Below are 27,467 nucleotides of genomic sequence, written 5' to 3'. Positions count from 1 at the left end.
AACAAACTCCTCCCTCATCTCCAGAGTTCAGCCCTGACTGCATTTCCTGGTTCCTCCTCAGTGACTGATCTGACGGTTTATGGACAGGTTTAATGTTTTCGCAGCAAACAGAATGACGAAGAGTCAAACTACTCTGTGTGCAAAAGCTGAAGATTAACTCGGGTTTGGCTTTGGAGTTTCATTTCTGCGGAAGAAGTGAAACTGTTGACACACTGTAGTTTGAGAGGTAAAATGGCGCAGAAAGGAGTCCAGCTGGATTCAGAAAAATTTTCTTGTTCCATCTGTCTGGATCTCCTGAAGGATCCGGTGGCTATTCCCTGTGGACACAGCTACTGTATGGACTGTATTAAAACACACTGGGATGAAGAGGATCAGAGAGGAATCCACAGCTGTCCTCAGTGCAGGAAAACTTTCATGCCGAGACCTGTCCTGGAGAAAAACATCATGTTAGCAGCGTTAGTGGAGGAGATGAAGAAGACTGGACTCCAAGCTGCTCCAGATGATCACTGCTATGCTGGACCTGAAGATGTGGCCTGTGATGTCTGCACTGGGAGGAAGCTGAAAGCCATCAAGTCCTGTCTGGTTTGTTTGGTTTCTTACTGTGAGAAACATCTCCAGCCTCATTATGATGTGGCTCAGTTGAAGAAACACAAGCTGGTGGACCCCTCCAAGAATCTCCAGCAGCTCATCTGTTCTCGTCATGATGAGGTGATGAAGATTTTCGAGAAACAATATGAACAAATGTCAGCTGCAGCAGAAAGAGCTGAGAAGCAGAAGGAGCTGGAGGTGAGTCGACAAGAAATCCAGCAGAGAATCCAGGACGGAGAGAAAGATGTGAAGCTGCTTCAACAGGAGGTGGAGGCCATCAATGTCTCCGCTGATAAAGCAGTGGAGGACAGTGAGAAGATCTTCACTCAGCTGATCCGTCTCATCCAGAAAAGAAGCTCTGATGTGAAGCAGCAGATCAGATCCCAGCAGGAAACTGAAGTGAGTCGAGTCAAAGAGCTTCAGGAGAAGCTGGAGCAGGAGATCACTGAGCTGAAGAGGAAAGACGGCGAGCTGGAGAAGCTCTCACACACAGAGGATCACAGCCAGTTTCTACACAACTACCCCTCACTGTCAGCACTCAGTCAGTCTACACACTCATCCAGCATCAATATTCGTCCTCTCAGATACTTTGAGGATGTGACAGCAGCTGTGTCAGAGACCAGAGATAAACTACAGGACATCCTGACAGAGACATGGACAAACATCTCACTGGCACTCACCGAAGTGGATGTTTTACTGTCTGAACCAGAACCAAAGAGCAGAGCTGACTTCCTGAAATATTCAAGAGAAATCACACTGGATCCAAACACAGCAAACACATATCTGTTATTATCTGATGGAGACAGAAAAGCATCATTGATGAAAAAACAACAGTCTTATTTTCGTCATCCAGACAGATTCACTTTCTATGATCAGGTCCTGAGCAGAGAAGAACTGACTGGACGTTGTTACTGGGAGGTGGAGTGGTGTGGGGAAGCGGTTTATGTAGCAGTCGCTTACAAGAATATCGGCAGAGATGGGACCTCCGATGAATGCGGACTTGGATTCAACAACAAATCCTGGGCATTAATATGTAACAAGAAGAATCACACAGTTTTATGTAACAATGTAAAAACGTCAGTCTCAGGTCCTCCTTCCTCCAGAGTAGGAGTGTATCTGGATCACAGAGCAGGTTTTCTGTCTTTCTACAGCGTCTCTGAAACCATGACTCTCCTCCACAGAGTCCAGACCACATTCACTCAGCCGCTACATGCTGGACTTCGGCTGTTTGACGATGGAGACACCGCTATGCTAAGTTGAATATAATGGATAATATGGATGCAGATTGAATGGTGTTCTTTTTCAGGAAAAAAAAAAAATCAAATTCCTTTTGTAAAAATTTTTTCTATCCTTATGTTTAACTTTGATTCATGGATCTGAATGAAACTATGGTGTTTCATATGTTTTTCACATGAATAGACACATGTGAACCACCTGTGATTTACTCTGCAGTTGTTTCATGTCCTTTCCATGTCTCAGCCACATATGATTCACATTTACAGTTTTCTGTCAGGGAACACCAAAGTCTGTTCTGGTTTTTGTGCAACCAAAAGAAAAAGATGGAACATTTAATTATGACTTTTTTCCCTGTAAGGTCCAGATTTTAAGAATTAAATGATAAATTGCAAAGGAAGTGACATAACACAATAAATGATATTTTCTGTTTAAATCAAAAGCTTTTTACTTGGGATGATGCTACATTATATCTACTGACTCACTGCTGCACCAACACACCTGAGAGACAAACTGTTTAACTTTCATCACATCTGCTGGTTTTATGACTTTTCCATCCTCCCACACAGGCAACACATAGACTGCATTTGGATATCTGGCCTTTATCTGGTAAAAGGTCTATTTGTACCAAATTTTATAATTAGAATTTGATTGTTGTTTTTGTAGTGGTACCTGTGACCCCTGCCCTCCCTCCCATGGAACCCCACTGATGCCATCCTTGTCAATAATACATTTTTATAAAGGTCATATTAGATTACAGTACAGATAGCAGCATGGGTCAAGCCTCATTCATCAGCTGAAGTATAAAGTAAACATGAGTTTGATGGAAATAATTATGTGGTGATACAGCTGAATTAAACTTGTAATTGGATTTATGTATTTTACGTATATTTGATTATGCCTGAGAGTCACATGACTTAATATTTCTGTTCTTCCATTCTGGCTTCTGTAAAACATGTTTGATCATATTTTTCTGTAGCTGTTTTAAATGGATCATTATAGTTTAATGAAGATGACAACACTGAGGCATATTGTTTATTTACATTTTAAATAAAGTAAGGATAAATGTGTACATTTTGAAATGGGATTATTGGATTTTATTTTTTAACATATGACTAAACTGTATTTTGGGTTTTTGATTTGAAGTAATAAAATCAGAATTTATGTCGTGAGATTATATATTTTTTATTCTATTTTATCTTTTTGTGAAAATCCCACATTATTTGTTTTCAGCAGCAGTTTATTCAGCAAGAACCGAATATTTCAAGATAAAAATGAAACAATATTCAAAACTTTAAAAACGTCTCAAAGAACAGAAAACAGATCAAACTCTTACTCACTGCAGCATTTTATTTCGCAAAGAATTATCTGTAAAATCCACCAAAATAAAACACAAAAAACCAGATTGATAACGTATAACAGAACACAGGGCTGGCCCTGGTCATAGGCGACCTGGGCAGTTACGGCGCCATGTGCTGGAATGGGCGCTGGTTTGCCGTATGAAAAGGAAAAGAAAGAAATTGAAAAAGAAAGAAAGTAATCAATTGAGTTCTTTTCAATTTCCTTGTAAATAATAGTTCAACAAAATATTTTATACAAACTATTTATATTACATACAAACTACAAGAGGCTCCAATATTCTGTAATGATGACGACCAACTTGCCTGACCTGCTGATGTTTCTGTTGTGGGCAGGTGGGGGTGTGGGGGGTGGGCGTCACCTTTTTATGTGTTGCCAACAATAAGATAACCATTTTAAAAAGAGTTTATAATGAAAAGACTCTCCAAGTCCTCATGTGCTGCTTACAGAAAACAAAGGAAGGAAGAGGAGGAATACGGGCCCAAAGTAGAGGTTTGTCTGGTTCAACAACATCAAAGCAGTGCGTGTTAACTTTTTACTTTGATCTCGCCAGAGGGAAAACGCTAGCTTAGACGCTATTGTACTGTAACAATATCTGTACAACTACTAAATAACACCTTTACGATGCAATCAAAAGCATATAGGACATAATGACAAAATGTAAAGGTTTAAACGACGTTATCATTTTCTAATTGCAGTATTTATGCAACCGTTCGTTTATTGTAAGGGTAGACTGCTGCTATTTAATCATACTACTTCAAATAATGCATGAAATTTGTGTTTGTCCGGATGAGCTGAGAACATGTTTGCAGATACATGTAGAAGCTTCTAGAGAGGCCTTCAGTAGACTTTTGTAATAAACTCAGAAAGGTTATTTATTTTGGACTATTCATAATTTTTTGTTGCATTTTGTTTAATTGAATATGTTTCAATGTGACTTTGGCTGAATAATAAGTCAATAAAGAGACAAGAATTTGTACATTACTTACAAAATGTGTGAAACTGAGATATGTGGTTTGGTAAGCATTTTACAGCGTGGGTGTGGGGGGGCAAAACTCCTCTTTGCCAAGGCCGCCTGGGGGCCGAGGGCCGGTCCTGCCTGAACATGTCAAGTTGTGTTATTGAGTTAAACTGATGTGATTCTTTGATAATTTAGTCATCAGTATTTTTCTGTAGTTGCTTCAAATGGACCATTTTAACTCTATGAATATGCTAATATCAGTTATACCCTAAAACATCTGATTTATTTACATTATTTTAAATAAAAGAAGGAAATACGAGAAGATTTTGAAATGGGAACATTTGGTGATTTTATTTTTCACACTGATTGTAAACTGTGTTTTGGGGTTTGGGATTTTAAACGAATAAAACCATTTTATTTGTAATATTTTTATTATATTTCTGATCACTGCGCACATTCAAGATGGTGCACGGACGTCAGACGAAGCGGGAGTTTGTTTCTTTTTGACATTTTTTTTTTCTGACTTAAAATTAGGTTCAGAAAGCAACACCGAGTTGCCAGGTCATTTATGTCTTCTGCACTGCAGGCCATGTTTTTTTTCTTCTGTTTGCTCTGCTGAATACTTCCGGATATGGTAGGCTGCCGCTTTACTGAGGTCACGTCTACCATTTTTCTGATTGGTTTATTCCGCACTTGTTTGTCCCGCCCTAGAAATCCATTGATGCGAGTGAGTACGCTGACTCTACACTGGTACAGCCAGAGAGTCTGGCTTGCCAGACTAATGAAAACTTCCTGTAAGCTGATATTTTGAAGAAACATCAACAAACTTGGTTGACTTCACAAGGACAGTCCCAACAATCACTTTTCCAAGTATGGTGTAAATGGAGCCATTAGGTAAAGAGATGCGAAAAGTCACCTTATTTACATAAACTGAAACAAAAGGATGATTTAACATCTAATAGCAAGAAAAGTCCCTTAAGGATCTAATTTATTAATGCATTTAAGGAATCAGTCCAGACAGTTGCAGGTCTGTCCAAATAACAGATGATTTTTTAAGAAGTCAAGGATTGAATGAAAACACTGATCTTTTCAGTCCAGATACAACAGGAAACGTGTGTGTGTGTGTGTGTGTGTGTGTCTGTGTGTGTCTTTCAGTTTTTCAAAGAATCATAAATCCTGAACCGTTGATCCAAAAAAATAAAAAAAAATAACGTGGCATAATAATGTGGCATCACCAGAACAGTGTTGAGTTTATTTTAGTATTTCACACATAAAAACTGCCAGTTTCAGGACAAATATGAAAAAACAATAAATGTTAAAAGCTGTAATCGACTTTGAAATATTTAAAAAAATCAGTTTGAGACATTTTTCAAAGCCGTTTTAAAGCTGAACTCTGATCTACTGCAGCATTTTATTTAGCCAGTAATAATCTGTTAAATCCAACATAAAAAGAAAACCAAACCAAAAAACCCCACAAATAACAAGATACATCAAATATTCAGAACTGAACATGTAAAGTTGTATTAATGAATTAAACTGATCATGTGACATTTTTAGGATGTTTTTGTTTCTCAGTAAAGTCACTGGAGAAGCAGGGTCACTTTTTATTTTTCACTCCTTGTTTTAAACATTTTAACACAAAAACAAAACAGTAAAACTTTTGAATGTTTGACTAAAATGTGTTTTTGTTTCCTCACCATTCAAACAGACACGTTTCTGTAATGTTAAAAGGTCAACATGAAGATACTTCTGTTTACTCAGTTTGGTTTTCAAACATTCTTTCATTTAATAAACTTTACAATATTTCAGATGTTATGACTCTAAAAAGAAAAAGACAGAAGTAGAAACATCATGATGTTCAAACAAGACTAAACACAACCTGCATGAAGCTGCAGTAGTTTCTCTTTTACTCTTGAATAAACTCAGCAGTGGATCCAAAATCAAAAAATGAAAGTCCAGCATGTAGCGGCTGAGTGAATGTGGTCTGGACTCTGTGGAGGAGAGTCATGGTTTCAGAGACGCTGTAGAAAGACAGAAAACCTGCTCTGTGATCCAGATACACTCCTACTCTGGAGGAAGGAGGACCTGAGACTGACGTTTGGACTTCGTTGTAAGCAAATATGTAACTGTTTGCATCACATCGTAACGACCAAGATTTCTTGTTGAATCCAAATAAACATTCACGTGAGTTTCCCTCTCTTTTGATATTATTGTAGGCGACTGATACACAAACTCCTCCTCTCCACTCCACCTCCCAGTAACAACATCCCATCAGACTCTCTCTGCTCAGGACTTGATAATAAGATGTGAATCTGTCTGGATGACCAGAATAAAATTGTTGTTTTTCCATAGCTGTTGCTTTTCTATTTCCATCAGATAATAACAGATGTTTGTTTGCTGTGTTTGGATCCAGTGTGATTTCTCTTGAATATTTCAGGAAGTCAGCTCTGCTCTTTGGTTCTGGTTCAGACAGTAAAACATCCACTTCGGTGAGTGTCAGTGAGATGTTTGTCCATGTCTCTGTCAGGATGTCCTGTAGTTTATCTCTGGTCTCTGACACAGCTGCTGTCACATCCTCAAAGTATCTGAGAGGACGAATATTGATGCTGGATGAGTGTGTAGACTGACTGAGTGCTGACAGTGAGGTGTAGTTGTGTAGAAACTGGCTGTGATCCTCTGTGTGTGAGAGCTTCTCCAGCTCGCCGTCTTTCCTCTTCAGCTCAGTGATCTCCTGCTCCAGCTTCTCCTGAAGCTCTTTGACTCGACTCACTTCAGTTTCCTGCTGGGATCTGATCTGCTGCTTCACATCAGAGCTTCTTTTCTGGAGGAGACGGATCAGCTGAGTGAAGATCTTCTCACTGTCCTCCACTGCTTCATCAGCGGAGACATTGATGGCCTCCACCTCCTGTTGAAGCAGCTTCACATCTTTCTCTCCGTCCTGGATTCTCTGCTGGATTTCTTGTCGACTCACCTCCAGCTCTTTCTACTTCTCAGCTCTTTCTGCCGCAGCTGAGACCGTTTCATGACCTTTATGTTCATCGATTAAGCAGAGATAACAGATACTCTGCTGATCAGTATGACAGAAAATCTTCATCACCTCATCATGACGAGAACAGATGAGCTGCTGCAGAGTCTTGGAGGGGTCCACCAGCTTGTGTTTCTGCAATGGTGCAGCATCATAATGTCTTTGGAGGCTCGACATACTTGACAGGACTTGATGGCTTTCAGCTTCCTCCCAGTACAGACATCACAGGCCACATCTTCAGGTCCAGCATGGCAGTGATCATCTGGAGCAGCTTGGAGTCCAGTCTTCTTCATCTCCTCCACTAACTCTGCTAACATGATGTTTTTCTCCAGGACAGGTCTCAACATGAACGTTTTCCTGCACTGAGGACAGCTGTGGATTCCTCTCTGATCCTCTCCATCCCAGTGGGTTTTAATACAGTCCATACAGTAGCTGTGTCCACAGGGAATAGTCACCGGATCCTTCAGGAGATCCACACAGATGGAGTTAGATAATTTTACAGAATCCATCTGATATCTTTGCTGTTATGTCTCACTGACTGACACAGACACTTCCTACAATGTCAAGAGCCAGAACAACTTCCTCTTATTCATTTTCAGTAGTTTGACACGTCAGCTTTACTTCTGCAGACCAATCTCTAAACTGTGAGATCATTGAAGGAGGAGGAACCAGGAACTACTCTGTCAGAACTGAAGTTTGTGCTGGAGAAAAGGGAGGAGTTGAGATGAAGCAGGTTGCATCAAAATTAAATTTGTTTTCAATGTCAGGTTTAAGTTTTGTTTCTCTGTAAAATGTGCTTCTGTTTTGATAATCTGCTTTTTGGATGAAATTACTCCAAGTGAAACAGGAGATTTATTGCAGACCATGAAACGTCCTCCTTTATAACATACATGGTGTATTACTACCATCTAGTGGTCTTATCATGGTATTACAGTTTAAAGAAACAACTGTAATCATGGGTTAAGTTTTTCCATTCCACCTTTAATTCCATGTCAAGGGTGTTTCTATATCAATCAATAGGTTGATCGAATTCATTGCTTTTATCACTATTTCTGATGCTAATGGGAGGTATTTAATTGTTACAGGCTTGTTTTTCAAACACATGGTCTTTTGAAGGTTTTGGCTTGAAAATTACATACAGCAATAGAATTTCTCTGTGATTATACATTCTACATAAAGCGGTATCAAATTAAAGTCGGTCGTGGTGAAGAAGGAGCTGAGCCAGAAGTCAAAGCTCTCGATTAACCAGTCGATCTATGTTCCTCACCTATGGTCATGAGCTGTTGATAGTGATGGTAAGAAGGAGATCTCGCATATAGGCAGCTGAAATGAGCTTCTTCTGCAGAGTTGCCGGGCTCTCCCTAAGAGATAGGGTGAGGAGCTCGGTCATCTGAGAGGGTCTCAGAGTAGTGCCGCTTCTCCTCTGCATTGAGAGGAGACAGTGGCTCAGGCATCTGGTCAGGATGCCTCCTGGACGCCTGGGCATCCCTGCTTAGGCTGCTGGCCCTGTGACCCCAGATAAGCAGGAAAAAAAAATGCATGGATGGATAGACAATATGTCTGAAAAAACTAAACTTGTGGATTCCATTCTCAGACCATCAGTCCCCCATCAACCCTGCCCCAGAGGTGTATGAACAACATATGTCCTTGAAGGCTGAATTGGATGTTCTCTCAATTCGACAAGCAGAACAGATGTTTACAATCTTGTTCAAATTATTATGACAACGGCAGAAAGACAGGTTGCTTCCATTCACATCAGCTGAAAAGCCAAAACGCCTCTGGCCAAGTCAAAGACTGCTATGGCACTTGTTTTTCAATTCCTTCAAATGTTAGTTTGATTTCAGTTTGGTTTTCGGATTAAAACGTCTTGGTTCTGCATCTTGCCTCACATCCCTGCATAGGGGTCTGTACCTCCACCCCTGCATCGTGACAAATTACCGTGAGTAAATAATTTGTACAACAATTTATACTTTGTAAAAGGATAGCATGACACTGAAAGAAAAACACGTGGCCAAGCTAGCATTCAATCGATCAGAAGTATTACAAACAAAAAGCCCATTTTACAAACAGCAGAAAACATATAGAATTGACCAAATAACAAGCTAAACATGATGACAATACGTACCGAAGATATAAATGTTGAGCAAACAGTGAGAGAACACACTCCTGGCAGACATCCATGTGCAACAAGCTTCTCTGTTGTCATTGTGAACTTCACTTCTTTCAATAAAGGTTTTTACAAATGCAAGGTATACCTAAAGTGGCCTGTAGGTGGCAGCATTGCACTGAAAATGCTCTGTTTTGTAAAACATGACATTGAACTTACAAATGCTTTTTCTTTTGAAACTATACTTTTAAACCTATTTATACAATTTGAACAGATTGAATTATTTTCTTTTAACTTACATATCAGCATTCCAGCTTAGGCAGAACAATCTCATTACTGCTAATAATCTGGATTCTCCATTAAATTTAGACTTCACGATCTGTGCAATAAAAGTTATGCAAAATAATAAAGCTCCAGGCCCAAATGTCAATCCGCAGAGTTTCCTTTACAAGTTTTGCGACAAATTAGTCCCACTTCTTATTCATGTACATCACAGTCGTTGGAATTTGGTAAGATGCCACCCACCATTACCCAGGCATCCATATCTCTTTTTCTTAAAAAGAACAAGGATCCAACTGCTTGCGGTTGCTGTAGACCTTTGTCTTTGTTAATTGTGGATGTCAAGGGTCTGGTGAAATTTTCAGCAAGCCGCCGTAAACTCATTTTCCTGATATTGCATCAGAAGAACAGACAGGTTTTATAATGGCCCACCACTCTTTTCACGAGAAAAGCACTCAGAGAGCGCAAACCTCTGCTGAGCACAGTGTTAATGAATCCTTTAAATTTTGGTGGTGATCTGGATTACTGTTTGGATCTATGAATTTTTTAATCAGTTATTACTTTTCACATTTCTAAAACATCCTGAAAATGCCATGAAAATCCGTCCATAACCTTTTGAATTATCTTGAACACAGACAAACAGATAAACACCGGTAAAAACATAACCTCCTTGGCGGAGGTAAATATCTGCACACTCTTATGAATGTCATTTACTCTAAACAGACTTTGAAGCTCCCTGGAGTCATCATATAATTGGATGCAGAAAAAGCATTTGACAGGTTAGAGTGGGATTATGTGTGTGCCATGTTTACTGTTTTTCTGTCAGGGCACACTGAAGTCTGTTGTGATTTTATTGCAACCAAAACAGAATAGTAGTACAATTAATTAAGACTTTTTTTCTTCAGTAAAAAATAGTTAAAAAAAAATAAAATAAAAAAGTAAAACAAAATAAATAGTAAAATAGTTTTTTTTTTAAAAAACTTAGAAATGGCTAACAAAGCCTAGATTGACGAATGTTATCGTAGTTTCATGTCCTGATGGCATATTTGTGCATACAACTTTTCTTCATAGCAGTTTCCATCTTGGAAGCACTTTATCATCTTCGGGTTGCTCATTTTCAAGCTTTCCTCATTTAAAAAAATCTTTAAATCCAGTGAATGTGCTCATCATCGTAAACAAAATACCTCCTCAGCTACCACACTCCCGCTTTGAAAATATCATCAAGGTGGGACACAAGAATATCTGCTTCAATTTAACTACACAGGAAGAGACAGTGTACAACAAGGAGCTTGGAGAACTAAGAGTGTAATGTTGACTGAATTCAAGTGAGTTGATTATTTTTGGCCTTCAGCCGATGACAGTGCCCATGTTGGGCATTAAAAACTGAATTTTTGCTCACTCTCAGTTCTAGAAACTAAAAAGAACAAAATCTCTACTTTTCAATGTGTAGATTGACTGGTTGGACTGGTAGGTTGCCCTGGCATTTGAACTTTACACACTATGCTTCTAAAGGGATTTGTGTTGTGATACGTAACTGCTGACATAGTGGCAGCAAAAGGCTTTACCAGGTAGGATCCTGCTGATCGGTACATAGCTGCAAACAGGTGTGTTTCCATTACACCTAGAATTGGATAAAAACTAAATAGTCATAAAAAAACACTTATGGAAACACCTACATTTAGAACGTCTCAAATATCACTGAAAGGTTTTCACACTCTTGTGAGGTGTATTTTTTCTTTTAGTAGTTTTGAAATAGAAATATTGCAAAACTGGAATGGAAACACTTTTTCACAAGTGTGTGTCCCAGGACATGACGTGGGGGGGGGGGGGGGGGGGGGGGGGGGGGGGGTGTCGTGATCAGTTCATTTCTAGTAAAGATGGCACTATGTGGTACAAACAGCAGCAAATTTCAACGTTTATAAAAGAAAATGAGGGAGAAAATTTAAAAAAGCCGGAGCAAATTCTCCGCAGCAAGTAGAAAACCCCAAAATAACGCTGCATGGCTACCTTGCATAAGTCGCAATTCTTGCAAAATCTCATGAGCCAGACAACATTTTACCAGAACTGAGGATTATGAGCCAAACACTGTTCAAAGGAAACGCCCGCAAATTGCAATTGTTGGTTGTTGCAAATATCACTTTTATTTTGTGAAAAATGTAATGGAAACACAGCTTAAGGACCTTGGTGGACGCCTGGTCTGACACAATTGGGAATTGGCCCCGCTCCATTGCTGCCCTGTCATCAATCCACGTGACCTCAAGCTGCTACGGTCTGAGACGGGTTTATAGGCTGTTCCTTCCTTGAATTGGATGTGCCATAAGGATTTTTTGTTTGACATTTTGTCTTATCTTAATTAATTTCTAGTATTTCTATTTTAATTGGATCTTTTTACTGAAATTCTGTCTTTTTTTTTTTTTTTTTTTTTTTATTCCTGAAGGGAATTCCCAAAGGGAATGTGAAAATTTTGAATTTTTGAGGTGCTTGAAACCGTTCAGGTGAATCTGAATGACAGCACCACCTATTTTAGGTGCCCCGCCACTGCAAGTCAATAATCTTTATGAAAATTCATACACATAATCTACATGAGAGGGCGAACAAAAAATCCTCTTAATATCATCATGAAAAGTCAACAGGAAGGCGGCCATTTTAGGTCATTTGGCGTTTTACTCACCTTGCATTTGAACGAACTTGTCCTGGGGTTTTTATCCCACTGAGCCAAAAATTGGTGAGGATGTTCAAGAGGCATGTGTGATTAAATGTTGTGCTACTTTTTCCTAATAGGAGACTTAGTTTACGAGGGGTGGGGCCTCAAAGTTTGACTTCTTGCCATGAAAAGTTAAACGGATATAACTCCCACTTAAAGCAACATTTCTGCACCAAATTTGCTAGATATGATGGCAGTCCCCTCCTACAGAGTTCTATATATCAATAATTTTATGATGAAATAGCCACGCCCCCTGGAGGTCAAAAGTGTTGTTTTTATTCACAAACCCATAACTCGGTGGACACCACCTGGTCTAAATTGGGTCAAACATCAGAAAACATGTTGGTGAAGAGATCTGGTGAAAAACGTTGCTGTACGCTGCACGACATCCCTGTGACACCATGGCGAAGTTCAATATGGTGCCGTGACATCATTAATCCCTATAAAATCCTTAATTTTGACCTGATCATGTCTAAACTTATAGAGATTAATCAGGGATCAATCCTGAACAGATGAATGTGACCATTGCTGGTTTAGACCTAAGCTCCGCCCACTTACAACAGGAAATATTTTTTTCCACATTTGAAGGTCATCGTCTTCCGCAGATAATCCCAAACACTTGAAACTACTCCAAAACATATCAAACCCTTTCATGATGTCACATTAAAAAACTTATCACGCAAAACATGACATGGCAAATGTTGGTCCGACGCCATGAAACAAGAAGTACTTGTAACCAAGCCATGAAACCTTTGATCTCCTCCAAACTTGCCATGACTGATGACAGTCAGGCCCTTAAGTCGTTTCCATTGAAACATACAGGATAAAATGCCTGACTTGACTGACATGGATGAAATTTAGCACAATTGTAAAACCTTTCCATTTTGAAAATGGTGCCATTGTTGGGGATATTTGGGGGCATTTCTTTGCCATGCATTTTGAACAACTCCTCCTAGGGATTTTATCCAACTGTCACCCATATTGTACAGGATGATCAGGAGGCATGTGTGATTAAAGTTGTGTTATTGCACAGAAGTTTGTACAACCCATCTAGATGCCTGGACACCAGCTGCTGCATTATTATTACAGTTTCATGTTTCCTCCCATTGAACTGGATTTTAATCCCAATCAAGCAGATGTGTCTCTAACAGCAGCTGTGTAGCGTCTAACATCTACAACACTGCTACCGGTTGTCAATGGGTTAATTAGTTTACTACTTGTACCTCCTCTTGAATGATCACTCCCCCTCTGCTGTCGTGAGATCCAGTTGATATTTATTGTCCTTTTGTTACTGTTCATTTACCGTATTTTCACGACCATAAGGCGCACCGCACCAAAAGGCGCAGTCTCAGTTATGTGCTCCTTTTCTGTATTTAACACATACACAAGGCGCACCTGACCACTGGGCGCGGGTTTTATGTACCGGTACAATCCACGCCCACACTCCCCCCTTTAACATTTTCAATGCACACAAGCATACAAGTATGCCTTTTTAAAAATAGAGCGGGAGCAAAACTGAGTTTGGTTGTGCTTTATTTAAGTATTGATTACAAAGTTGTTGTTTTTTTTTACCGGTATTCGTCATTAGTCAAACCCATCAAAGTCCTCATCCTCTGTTTCGGAGTTGAACAGCTGCGCTAAATCTCCAGCAAACATGCGAGGTTCACTTTCTTCAATGTCAGAGTCACTTTCCGTGCCGTGCGGCTCCTCGGAAATGATGCCGGCTTTTGCGAAAGCGCGGACAACAGTACCAGCAGACACGTTAGCCCAAGCATCTACAATCCATTCACATATTGTGGCGTAACTCGCCCGGCGCTGCCTTCCACTCTTAGTGAAACTGTGATCTCCATCGGTCATCCATCGCTCCCACGCCGCTCGCAGCCTTACTTTGAACGGCTGGTTCACACCGATGTCCAGCGGTTGTAGTTCCTTCGTCAGGCCTCCCGGAATGACAGCAAGCTCAGAGTTAATTTGTTTCACTTGTTTTTTCACATCAGCTGAGAGATGGGCACGCATAGAGTCACAGATCAACAGCGATGGTGATGTGTGAAAAAAACCACCTGGTCTCTTTACATACACCTCCCTCAGCCATTCTTTCATCATTTCCTCATCCATCCAGCCCTTTACATTTGCCTTAATGATGACTCCTGCTGGAAACTTCTCTTTAGGCAAAGTCTTTCTCTTGAAAATCACCATTGGCGGCAGTTTCTGTCCATTAGCATGGCAGCCAAGCACAATAGTAAAAGAAGACTTTTCATGCCCCGTTGTGCGTATCGCTACTGTGTTGGTCCCCTTCTTCTCCACAGTGTGACCAACCGGGATGTCGAAGGTGAGCGGCACCTCGTCCATGTTAGTGATGTGGTTGGGCTGGATGTGTTTGTCGGCGATGTGTTTGCTACAGTAAGAGCGGAAAATGTCCAGCTTTTCATTATAATCCGCTGGAAGTTGCTGCGCTACTGTAGTCCTTGTCCGGATGGAAAAATTGCACCGTTTCATGAAACGAAAGCACCAAGACGGACCTCCTTGGAAATGTTCAATTTTCATTTCCTCTGCTAGTGTTAATGCTTTTAGTCGAATGGTGACCGTCGAAACGCTTCTCCCACTTATTCTTTGATCGATGATCCACTGCTCCAGTCTTTCCTCCAACTCGGGCCACCTCGCCTTATGTCCACAGAAACTCAGCTGCGTCTTCTTCACCTGTCGGAGCTCATTTTCCATTTTCCTCCACTTGCGAACCATCGATTCATTAATATTAAATTCTCTCTCGGCTGCTCGATTTCCATGTTGCTTGGCGTAGTTGATGGCCTTCAGCTTAAATTGTGCTTCATAAGCGTGTCTTTTAGCCATGTTTAGGGTTGTTAGAAAAAGGTGTTCTGCATAACGCACATACCTGTTCTTTTATATGCGATCAACGCCCACACTTCACCCTTTAACGTTCTCATGGTGTTCTCTACTACGTCCGATTACAACAACAAAAACAACAACAACAACACGCACACAAAGGGCGCACTGCACGATAGGGCGCGCCGCACATTTTGAAGAAAATCTAAGACTTTTATGTGCGCCTTATGGTCGTGAAAATACGGTAATGATAAAATGGCTTAACAAAATCAAAACGTGAGTCTGCTGGACGTACCGTAGAAAACTGTTTGCCTCCTCCATTAACAACACCATGCAACTCCAATCATGACCCTTAAGTAACCCCCGCTACAAGCGTCATGAAACGTGATACCACCCCCTGGTGGATGGGGAACTTATAAAAGAAACATGGCTCCTACAAGCTGTGAAAACTAATCAAAGTCTGACAACTTTCTTCTGTGATTCATTTTTACTGTTAAAATGTAGAAACGATGTCCATTATCATGACTATAATTACAATGATTATTTAAATATTTCATACAAAAAAACTGTTCAAGTTACAGACAAATTTAATAAAGCTGTAATTGGCTTTAAAACTGTCTCGAACTGCAGCATTTTATTTAGCCAGTAATTATTTAAGTCCATCAAAATAAAACAAATAACCAGATTATTAAATATTCAGAACTGAACATGTAAAGCTTTATTAATGAATTAAACTGATGTGATTCTGTCATTTCAATGATTAAATAAGTTTTTGTTTGTAAGCAAAGTAACTTGAGAAGTGAAGCCACTTCTAATTTTTACTCTTTATTTTCAACCTTTTAGGACACAAAAACGAAAAAGATGAAAAAATGTTTTTGTTTGTTCACAGTTAAGCCTGACAGAGTTCTTCATGTTAAAGGTCAATATAAAGATGCTTCTGTTTGCTGAGTTTGGCTTTCAGACATTCCTTCATTTAATAAACTTTACAATATTTCAGATGTTATGACTCTTTAAAAAGAAAAAGACAGAAGTAAAAACATCATGATGTTTTAATGAGACTAAACACAACCTGCCTGAAACTGCAGTACTTTCTTGTTTACACTTCAATAAACTCAGCAGTGGATTCTAATCCTAACCAAAGTCCAGCATGTAGCGGCTGAGTGAATGTGGTCTGGACTCTGTGGAGGAGAGTCATGGTTTCAGAGACGCTGTAGAAAGACAGAAAACCTGCTCTGTGATCCAGATACACTCCTACTCTGGAGGAAGGAGGACCTGAGACTGACGTTTCAATATTGTTGTGATAAAATGTGTAACCGTTTGTGTCACATCGTAATGACCAAGATTTGTTGTTGAATCCAAAATAACATTCATCTGAGCCTCCTTTTCTTTTAATATTCCTGTAGGCGACGGACACACAAACCACTCCTCTCCACTCTACCTCCCAGTAACAATGTCCAGTCAGACTCTCTGCTCAGGACCTGCCACCATCCAGTGAATCTGTCTGAATGACGAGAATAAAACTGTTGTTTTTTCATAACTGTTGCTTTTCTGTTTCCATCAGATAATAAAAGACGTGTGTTTGCTGTGTTTGGATCCAGTGTGATTTCTCTTGAATATTTCAGGAAGTCAGCTCTGCTCTTTGGTTCTGGTTCTGGTTGCAGCAATAAAACCTCCACTTTGGTGAGGGCCAGTGAGATGTTTGTCCATGTCTCTGTCAGGATGTCCTGTAGTTTATCTCTGGTCTCTGACACAGCTGCTGTCACATCCTCAAAGTATCTGAGAGGACGAATATTGATGCTGGATGAGTGTGTAGACTGACTGAGTGCTGACAGTGAGGGGTAGTTGTGTAGAAACTGGCTGTGATCCTCTGAGTGTGAGAGCTGCTCCAGCTCGCCGTCTTTCCTCTTCAGCTCAGTGATCTCCTGCTCCAGCTTCTCCTGAAGCTCTTTGACTCGACTCACTTCAGTTTCCTGCTGGGATCTGATCTGCTGCTTCACATCAGAGCTTCTTTTCTGGATGAGACGGATCAGCTGAGTGAAGATCTTCTCACTGTCCTCCACTGCTTTATCAGCGGAGACATTGATGGCCTCCACCTCCTGTTGAAGCAGCTTCGCATCTTACTCTCCGTCCTGGATTCTCTGCTGGATTTCTTGTTGACTCACCTCCAGATCCTTCTGCTTCTCAGCTCTTTCTGCTGCAGCTGGAACCGTTTCATGACCTTTATGTTCATCCATTAAGCAGAGATAACAGATACTCTGCTGATCAGTACGACAGAAAATCTTCATCACCTCATCATGACGAGAACAGATGAGCTGCTGGAGATTAATGGAAGCATCAACTAGTTTATGTTTTTTAAAAGTAGATGATTCATAATGACGTTGGAGATGTTTCTTACAGTAAGACACCAAACAAACCAAACAGGACTTGCTGGCTTTCAGCTTCCTCCCAGTACAGACATCACAGGCCACATCTTCAGGTCCAGCATAGCAGTGATCACCTGGAGCAGTTTGGAGTCCAGTCTTCTTCATCTCCTCCACTAACTCTGCTAACATGATGTTTTTCTCCAGGACAGGTCTCGGTATGAAAGTTTTCCTGCACTGAGGACAGCTGTGGATTCTTTTTTGATCCTCTCCATCCCAGTGGGTTTTAATACAGTCCATACAGTAGCTGTGTCCACAGGGAATAGTCACCAGATCTTTCAGAAGATCCAGACAGATGGGACAAGAAATGTTGATAGAATCCATGTGATATCTTTGCTGTTATCTCTCACCGATTCTTCCTACAATGTCAAAGCCAAAACAACTTCCTCATACTCATCTTCAGTAGTTTAACTGGTCAGCCCTTTGTTTGCAGCCCAGACGTTAGACCAAGCCCTAAAGAGTTAGATCAGTTAAAGAGATCAGGAACTACATTTTCAGAGCTGAACTCTGTGCTGGAGAGAAGGGAGGAGTTTGGTTATTTTAAGAAATGAAGCAGGTTACATCAAAATTATTTTTCTTTTCACATTGTCAGGTATTTTTCAGAAATATAAAAGTTTGAGATTTGTTCCTTAGTAATATTTTATGCTGTTTTAATCAATTGTTTTTTTTTTTATCCAAGTGACTTGAAGTGAAACAGGAGATTAATTGCAGATCTGTAAACCTCCACCATCACAACATACATTGTGTATTACTGCCATCTAGTGATCATATGATGGTACTACAGATGAAAGAAAGAACCAAGTTTTTTTTATTTAACCTTTAATTCCAAGTGAAGGATTTATTTATGTAAGTCATAAGCAGATACAGTTTATAACTTCTCATACTATTTGTGATCCTAACTGGAGGTATCTGATTGTTACAGACTTACTTTTTAAACACATGAATTTCTTGTTAATCTGTATGGTCAAAGCTTTGATGATCCAGGTTTTGCAAGTAGATTGTTGACTAGTCTTCCCAGCACACATCTGCTAATATTTGGTGGTGACTTTAATCGTGTGATGGAGCCACTGTTAGACTCTTCTACCTTGAAAACAACTTCTCCCTCTGCTATGTCCTGATCAATGTTGGACTTTATGTTGCAAAATGGTTTTGCTGATCCATGGAGCTTCCAGTGTTCCTATGTGAAAGAGATGTCCTTTTTCTATCATGTAAATTACTTATTTATGAACTGACTTTTTTCATTCATGTTAACCTTCTCTTTAACATGTCCTCAGCTGAATATCATGCAATAATTAAAGGCGACCAAACTGCCCTCAGTCTTGATACAGCCTTGTCTTTCCATTGTAAACCTTGTCTTCCTTGTAGATTTGATTCTCTCGGATCATGACCTCTACCATTTTTATCTTTCTTATGTTTAATAAAGCAGACTCTACCTCGCACTCTTTAATCTGGAACTGTCTTAGAGGTCTAATTATTTCATACTCTGCTAAATGAACCAAAATACAATAAGTCTTAAAAAACTAAACTTGTGGATTCCATTCTCAGACCCCCAATCCTACCCCAGACTTGTATGAACAAAAAATCTCCTTTCAGGCTGAATTTGATCTTCTCTCAGCTAGACAAGCAGAACACATTCTATTCTATTCTATGCTATGCTATGCTATTCTCATTTAGAAGACAGTTTTATCCAAAGCGACTTACATATGAGTGAGAACAACACAAGCACAAAATCAAACAGTAGGGGACATCGTAGGAAGGTGCTAGTGGACTGTCCAGTTGGATGCAGGGACAGGCTTTTTGTGTGTGTGTGTGTGTGTGTGTGTGTGTGTGTGTGTGTGTGTGTGTGTGTTTTATTGATATTACAACCTTATGTAAATGATTATAAATATGGCAGAAAAGCAGGTCGTTTCCTTCCACACCAGCTGAAACACCAAACACAGCTCTCGCCAGATTCCCCAAATTAAACACTGTTATTGTAGGATTTTTCTCAAACCCTGGAAATATCAATACAACCTTTGTTTAATCTCCTTCATATTAAATAAACCAGAATCTCTTGCAGATTCCAGTGATTTGGATCACCATTTGGATTATTTATAAACACCTACTATTGATCCTTGTTTGGTACTGGCTGCATTCAGTGTGCAATCTTGATGGTGCGCCGTTTGCAGCTAAACTCCTCATGTCAAGAATCTGGAGACTTATTGCAGCTGTCCACAGGTTGAATCATCCCAAGAAAGTCTGAAATTGAGGAAATAAAAATATAAAATACTTTGTGTAAATTTAGTACAACAATCTACACTTTGTACAAGGCTAACGGGATGCTGAAAGAACAGCACGTGGCTGAGCTAGCATTCAATCAGAAGTATAACTAACATAAAGCCCATTTTACAAACAGCAAACAATATATAGAATTTAACATTTATCAAGCTGAACATGGTGACAAAACTTACCGAAGATACAAATGTTGAGCAAACAGTGAGAGAACACACTCCTGACAGACATGTAAAACTAGCTTCTCCATTGTCACTGTGAACGTTTCCCTCTTTCAATAAAGCTTTTTTTAAATGAAAGCTATACCCAAAGTGGTCTGTAGGTGGCAGCATTGTGCTAAGAAAATGCCCTGGTTTGTAAAACATGACAATCATTTTACAAATGCTTTTCCTTTTGAAACTATACTTTTAAACCTACTTACACACAATTTGAACAGATTTAATAGCATTCTAACTTACACATCAGCATCCTAGTTTAGGCAGAAAAATCTCATTTCTGCCAATATTCATCATTCATTCATTCATTCATTCATTCATTTTCTTAATCCAATTCAGGGTCGCGGGGAAGCTGGAGCCTATCCCAGCTGGCTTTCGGCGACAGGCAGGGTACACCCTGGACAGCTCGCCAGTCCATCGCAGGGCCCAGTATTCATCAATTACTGCAATTCCCTACTGGCAGGTCTGCCTGCATGCTCTGTTAAACTTCTGCAGATGATCCAGAATACCGCAGCGCGTCTGGTTTTCAACCAACCCAAACAAGCTCATGTCACTCCGCTGCAAATCCCTCTTCACTGGCTTCCGGTCACAGCACGCATCAAATTTAAAGCTTTGCCTCTGGCTTACAAAACCATAACTCAAACGGCTCCCGTCTATCTTCACTCCCTAATCCAGACCTACACTCCCTCTCGACAGCTACGTTCCACCAGTGAAAGACGCCTCATGTTACCACCACAACATGGGACTAAATCACTAGCCAGGCTCTTTTCCTCTGTTGTGCCACGATGGTGGAATGATCTCCCAAAACTCCCAAACTTTGTCTACTTTTTAGTGCAAGCTGAAGACTCAGCTCTTCAAGGAGCACTTCAACACTTAGTATAACCATATTTATTGGAAAGTTGGAGAACTTAGCCCAGTTCTTTGCAACAAACTTTATGGTATTATTTCTTTGTATTATAACATAGGTGCCTTTATGGGGTGGGAAGGGAGTAATAAAAAAAAAAAAAAAAAAAGTAAAACAAAGCCTGTAGCACTTCATGGAAGGATCTGCGTCCAACTGGACAGTCCTCTAGCCACTAGTCCATGATGTCCTCTACTGTTTGATTTCGTGCTTATGTTGTTCTCACTCATATGTAAGTCGCTTTCGATAAAAGCATCTGCTAAATGACTGTAAAATAAAATAGAATAGCATTCTGGATTCTCCATTAAATGTAGGCGAAACAATCTGCGCAGTTAAAGTTACGCAAAATAATATAGCTCTAGGTCCAGAAGGCTATCCACAGTTTTTTTTTTCTTTTTTTTTTTGTGATGTTTTGTGACATATTTGCCCCACTTCTTATTCATGTATATCACAAATAGTTGGAATTTGGCAAGTTGCCACCCACCCTCATCCAGGTTTCCATATCTGTTTTTCCTAAAAAGAACAAGGATCCAACTGCTTGTGGTTGTTATCAAGCTTTGTCTTTGTTAAATGTGGATGTCAAGGTACTGGTGAAACTTTCAGCAAGCCGCCAGGTAGGTTTTATAAAGGCCCACCACAATTAATCAATCAACACCATAATACATCAATCAACACACTCTGACTGTCATCCCTCCACTCACGGACTTGGCAAGCTGTGACCTCACTTGTCTGGGAGCCACATTTGCCAACTCTGCGAGGGGTATCCCAAGGTGTTCCTAGGCCAGCCGAGAGATAAAATCTCTCCAGCGTGTCCTGGGTCCTCCCAGAGGGATGTGCCCGGAACACCTCACCAGGGAGGCGTCCAGGAGACATACTGACCAGATGCCCGAGCCACTTCAACTGGCTACTCTTGATGCGGAGGAGCAGCAGCTCTACTCTGAGCCCCTCCCGGATGACCAAGCTTCTCACCCTATCTCTAAGGGAGAGCCTGGCCACCGTGCGGAGGGAACTCATTTCAGCTCAGTACAGGATCTCATTCTTTTGGTCACGAGCCACAGCTCAACACCATAAGTGAGGGTAGGACCGTAAATCGACTGGTATATCGAGAGCTTCACCTTCTGGCTCAGCTCCTTCTTCACCATGACAGACTGACACAGAGTCCACATTACTGCAGACACCGCAGCGATCCATCTGTCGATCTCATGCTCCATCCTTCCCTCACTGGTGAACAAGACTCCTCCACTTGAGGAAGGACCTCACTCCCATCCCGGAGAGGGCAATCCACCCTATTTCACCTGAGGACCATGGTCTCAGATTTGGAGATGCTGATTCTTATCCCAGCCACTTCACTCTCAGCTGCGAATCGCTCAAGCGAGACCTGGAGATTACAGCCAGATGAAGCCAACAGGACCACGTCATCCGCAAAAAGCAGAGACCCGATCCTGAGGCCACCAAGCCCGATCCTCTCAACACCTCGGCTGCACCTAGAAATTCTGTCCATATGAGTTATGAACAGAATCGGTGATAAATAGCAGCCTTGGCAGAGTCCAACCCTCACTGGAAATGAATCCGACTTACTACCAGCAATGCGAACCAAGGTCTGACACAATACTTTGACTAGCAAAATTATTTCTGAAAAAATTGTCATCAAACCAAAATTTCTTTTCCAATGTCAATTAATCATGTTGTTCTAATGAAAATCTTTTTTTTTTTTTTTTAGCTCTTTTAAAAAGGGGCCCTTACTGGTCTGACTGGCCTGTTTGTAAAACAAACAAGCAAATATCACAAGACTCTATATTGGTGCACCTAATTGGCCTGGTACTAACATTCACCCACAGAGTAAACGATTCATTTTTATCAGTTTTCACTCATATGGGGTAGGTCAGTAAGATAATGGAGATGTTTTAAAGATCAGTTAACACGAGCAAAGCAAATGGAGGCCAAAAGCTAGGGATGAGTGATCCCAAAGTTTTTTATGCCAATACAATGTCCTTTGTTTATGCCACAATTTAATCAAAACGGAAATATATATCAATACTTCTAAAAATCGTGATTGTACAGTGTGCATTCATATCTTCATTGCAAGAGGAAATATACAATCAAAACTAAACCTGAACATCAATACTCAAAAGAAAAACATTAAAAAAAAAAAAAAATCATACTGGTGAGTCAGTGTCTTTACTTACATGTTTTTGTAAAGATTTCCAGGGCAAATGAAGATATTTTGAGACAACTATCACCTTATTTGACTGATGTTGCTGCGTGATTAAAAGCATTATGGTGCTCAGATGCAGGAAGACAAAGCATTTTTCACTCAGGTTCAGTCTGATTCAGCCAGAAGAAATGATTTATCCGAAAAACATTTAAAAGTTTTAAGCATAAACAGACACGTTTTTTTTTTTTCAAACTAAAAAAAGGACTTTTAATAGAACAAATATTTGTTTCAACAAACAACAAATAAAATGAGCTTCTTAAGTTCGAAAAGGGTTTTGGAAGAAGTTGGGCACTTATATAGTCCAAAACCCCCTTATCAATGACACTAACATTTTCACAGCATGAAAAATGTAGGAATACACATTAAATTCCATTACAATGAAACTTAAAAAGTATACAGTTGTATTACACACAATAAATCATCGAATTCAACATATATTGCTTTAAAAAAATGACCGTATTTGTCTCGTATTTGGAGCAGGATTTGGACAGTGGCCTTTCTGCGTTGAGTCTGCATGTTCTCCCCGTGTATACTCTGCATGGGTTCTGTCCGGGAACTCTGGCTTCCTCCTACCATCCAAAGACATGCATGTTAGGTTAACTGGTTACTCTAAATTGCCCCTAGGAGTGAGTGTGAGTGTGAGTGGTTGTTTGTCTCTGTGTGGCCCTGCAATGGACTGGCAAGCTGTCCAGGGTGTACCCTGCCTTTTGCCCTGACAATAGGCTCCAGCTTCCCTGCGACCCTTCATTGGATTAAGCAGCTAGGAAAATGAATTAACGAATAAATAAACGAATAGAAATATAAATGTATTTTTTTCTTTCAAAAGTAAAAATGAAAGCACAAAGAAGTGATTGTTTCTTGGAAGAAGAGGATTAAAGATGCAGAAAAATGTAATCCCTCTCTGCAACAGATGAAGATGCAAAGAGAATAAACATGAAGTTGAAGCAGGTAAGAAAAGCTTCATGTTTAATGCAACTGCTTCATTTACCTGCATGAAAACACCACTGACTGCCACTCCTTTCAGTTGGACTGGTTTTAGGTTTCTCCCCCATGATCAACATATCTGCCAGTTGAAGGTTTGGTGTAATCTCTGTGCTGCAAACAGAGCTGACAAGCCAAACTACTGGAAATCAGAATGAGGAAGAGCAGGACTTTGGTTTGGCTCTGAGACTTGTTTTTCAAAGAAGTGAAACTGTTGAGACACTGTTTTTTTTTAGACATGAAGTGGCAAAAAAAGGAATTCAGATAAATTCAGAAATATTTTCTTCTTTCATTTGTTTGCATCTGCTGAAGGATCCACAGAGGATCACAACCAGTTTCTACACAACTACCCCTCACTGTCAGCACTCAGTCAGTCTACACACTCATCCTGCATCAATATTCGTCCTCTCAGGATCCTCTTTGAGGATGTGACAGCAGCTGTGTCAGAAACCAGAGATAAACTACAGGACGTCCTGACAGAGACATGGACAAAAGTCTCACTGATGTGGATGTTTTACTGTCTGAACCAGAACCAAAGAGCAGAGCTGACTTCCTGAAATATTCAAGAGAAATCACACTGGATCCAAACACAGCAAACACACATATGTGTTATAATCTGATGGAAACATGAAAGCAACATTTATGAAAATTCAATAGTCTTATTCTAGTCATCCAGGCAAACTCAGTGGATGGTGGCATGTTCTGAGCAGATTATGACTGGATTATGTCACTGGGAGGTGGAGTGGAGAGGAGGACCTTATTTAGCAGTCGCCTACAATAACAGAAAAGAAGGAGAATCAGATGAATGTACATTTGGATTCAACAACAAATCTTAGTTATAACGTTGTGATCCAAATGATTACAGATTTTATCACAACAAAGTCCAAACTGATGTCTCAGGTCCTCCTTCCTCTGTCACAATCAGCCTTGCTTCCTCCAACATTGCTGCTTGCCACACCCCTAATCAGTTCATTGCTCTCATGCCTGACCTTCCAGCACTCCGACCACAATTGCCTGCCCGTTACCGACCTGATCCGTCCCCGACTTCCACTTCCTGCCTTGCCCTTGGAGCCTGCTCCCCAGTGGTTACTGGGTTTCTGTCCTGGAGGACCCCCAACCGTGAGTTGTGGATCTTCACTCACCTTGTTGTGCTAGGTGTCTACTCTGTCGGCCCAGAGGAAAGTTGCTCTGCTCTGCTCTGCTCATTGGGAACCAGAGTTCAACTCCAGCACTGAACCTCACCAAGTGGCTAAAATAAAAACTGTTAACCTGCCCAGATCTCTTGTGCTGCTTTTGGGTCCTTTCTCCGATCATTTCATCCTCCAGAGTAGGAGTGTATCTGGATCACAGAGCAGGTTTTCTGTCTTTCTACAGCGTCTCTGAAAGCAAACAGTAAATATTGAAATGTGGTTCCCAGCAAACAATTAAAAATAGAAAAAATGACACTGAAGGAATGATATAATGCAACCTGCTTCATTTCCTGGAAGAAACAAACTCCTCCCTTCTCTCCAGCACATATTTTGACTCGGTCTGTCTATTTTGTGGTTCTTCCTCATTTGCTGATCAAACAGTTGAGAGATTGGTTTAAATTCTGGGCTGCAAACAGAAAGCTGAATAGTAAACAACTGAAAACCAGTAAAAGGAAGTTGTTTTGACTCTTGACATTGTTGGAGGAAGTGTCCTCACAGTCGGTGAGACACAACAACAAAAATATCAGATGGATTCTGCAAAATTATCTTGTTCCATCTGTCTGGACCTCCTGAAGAATCCGGTGACTATTCCCTGTGGACACAGCTACTGTATGGACTGTATTAAAACCCACTGGGATGGAGAGGATCAGAGAGGAATCCACAGCTGTCCTCAGTGCAGGAAAACTTTCATGTTGAGACCTGTCCTGGAGAAAAACATCATGTTAGCAGAGTTAGTGGAGGAGATGAAGAAGACTGGACTCCAAGCTGCTCCAGCTGATCACTGCTATGCTGGACCTGAAGATGTGGCCTGTGATGTCTGTACTGGGAGGAAGCTGAAAGCCATCAAGTCCTGTCTGGTTTGTTTGGTTTCTTACTGTGAGAAACACCTCCAACCTCATTATCATGTGGCTCAGTTGAAGAAACACAAGCTGGTGGACCCCTCCAAGAATCTCCAGCAGCTCATCTGTTCTCGTCATGATGAGGTGATGAAGATTTTCTGTCGTACTGATCAGCAGAGTATCTGTTATCTCTGCTTATTGGATGAACATAAAGGTCATGAAACAGTCTCAGCTGCAGCAGAAAGAGCTGAGAAGCAGAAAGAGCTGGAGGTGAGTCAACAAGAAATCCAGCAGAGAATCCAGGACGGAGAGAAAGATGTGAAGCTGCTTCAACAGGAGGTGGAGGCCATCAATGTCTCCGCTGATAAAGCAGTGGAGGACAGTGAGAAGATCTTCACTCAGCTGATCCGTCTCATCCAGAAAAGAAGCTCTGATGTGAAGCAGCAGATCAGATCCCAGCAGGAAACTGAAGTGAGTCGAGTCAAAGAGCTTCAGGAGAAGCTGGAGCAGGAGATCACTGAGCTGAAGAGGAAAGACGGCGAGCTGGAGAAGCTCTCACACTCAGAGGATCACAACCAGTTTCTACACAACTACCCCTCACTGTCAGCACTCAGTCAGTCTACACACTCATCCTGCATCAATATTCGTCCTCTCAGATACTTTGAGGATGTGACAGTAGCTGTGTCAGAGACCAGAGATAAACTACAGGACATCCTGACAGAGACATGGACAAACATCTCACTGGCACTCACTGATGTGGATGTTTTACTGTCTGAACCAGAACCAAAGAGCAGAGCTGACTTCCTACAATGCTCAACAGAAATCACACTGGATCCAAACACAGCAAACAAACATCTGCTACTATCAGATGGAAACAGAAAAGCAACATTAATGATTCTACAACAGTCATATTCTCGTCATCCAGACAGACTATCTTATTGTTATCAGGTCCTCAGCAAAGAGAATCTGACTGGACGTTGTTACTGGGAGGTGGAGTGGAGAGGAGGAGCAGTTTATGTAGCAGTCTCCTACAAGAATATCAACAGAAAAGAAGACTCCGATAAATCTTTGTTTGGGTGGAACAAGAAATCTTGGTCGCTACGATGTGACACAACTAATTACACATTTTATCACAACACAGAACAAACTGATGTCTCAGGTCCTCCTTCCTCCAGAGTAGGAGTGTATCTGGATCACAGAGCAGGTTTTCTGTCTTTCTACAGCGTCTCTGAAACCATGACTCTCCTCCACAGAGTCCAGACCACATTCACTCAGCCGCTACATGCTGGACTTTCATTTTTCAACTATGGATCCACTGCTCAGTTCATTAAAGTGTAA

The 27,467-nt window shown here is 40.6% G+C and overlaps 1 protein-coding gene across 1 annotated transcript; it reads left to right on the top strand.

Annotated features, from left to right (window-relative positions):
- Positions 1-231: 231 nt before the first annotated feature.
- LOC306769281 (uncharacterized protein) lies at positions 232-27,467 on the top strand (the record flags this gene model as incomplete). The annotated part of the gene is made up of 2 exons (XM_079257847.1): positions 232-1,843; positions 25,789-27,467. 2 exons carry the CDS (start codon positions 232-234, stop codon positions 27,465-27,467), a joined length of 3,291 nt encoding a protein of 1,096 aa, XP_079113973.1.

Source organism: Telmatherina bonti, assembly GCF_933228915.1.
Source record: "Telmatherina bonti genome assembly, chromosome: 18".
Classification (NCBI taxonomy): Eukaryota; Metazoa; Chordata; class Actinopteri; order Atheriniformes; family Telmatherinidae; genus Telmatherina; species Telmatherina bonti.
Note: the sequence above shows the minus strand (reverse complement) of the source record. Positions and strands in the feature narration are given on the sequence as shown.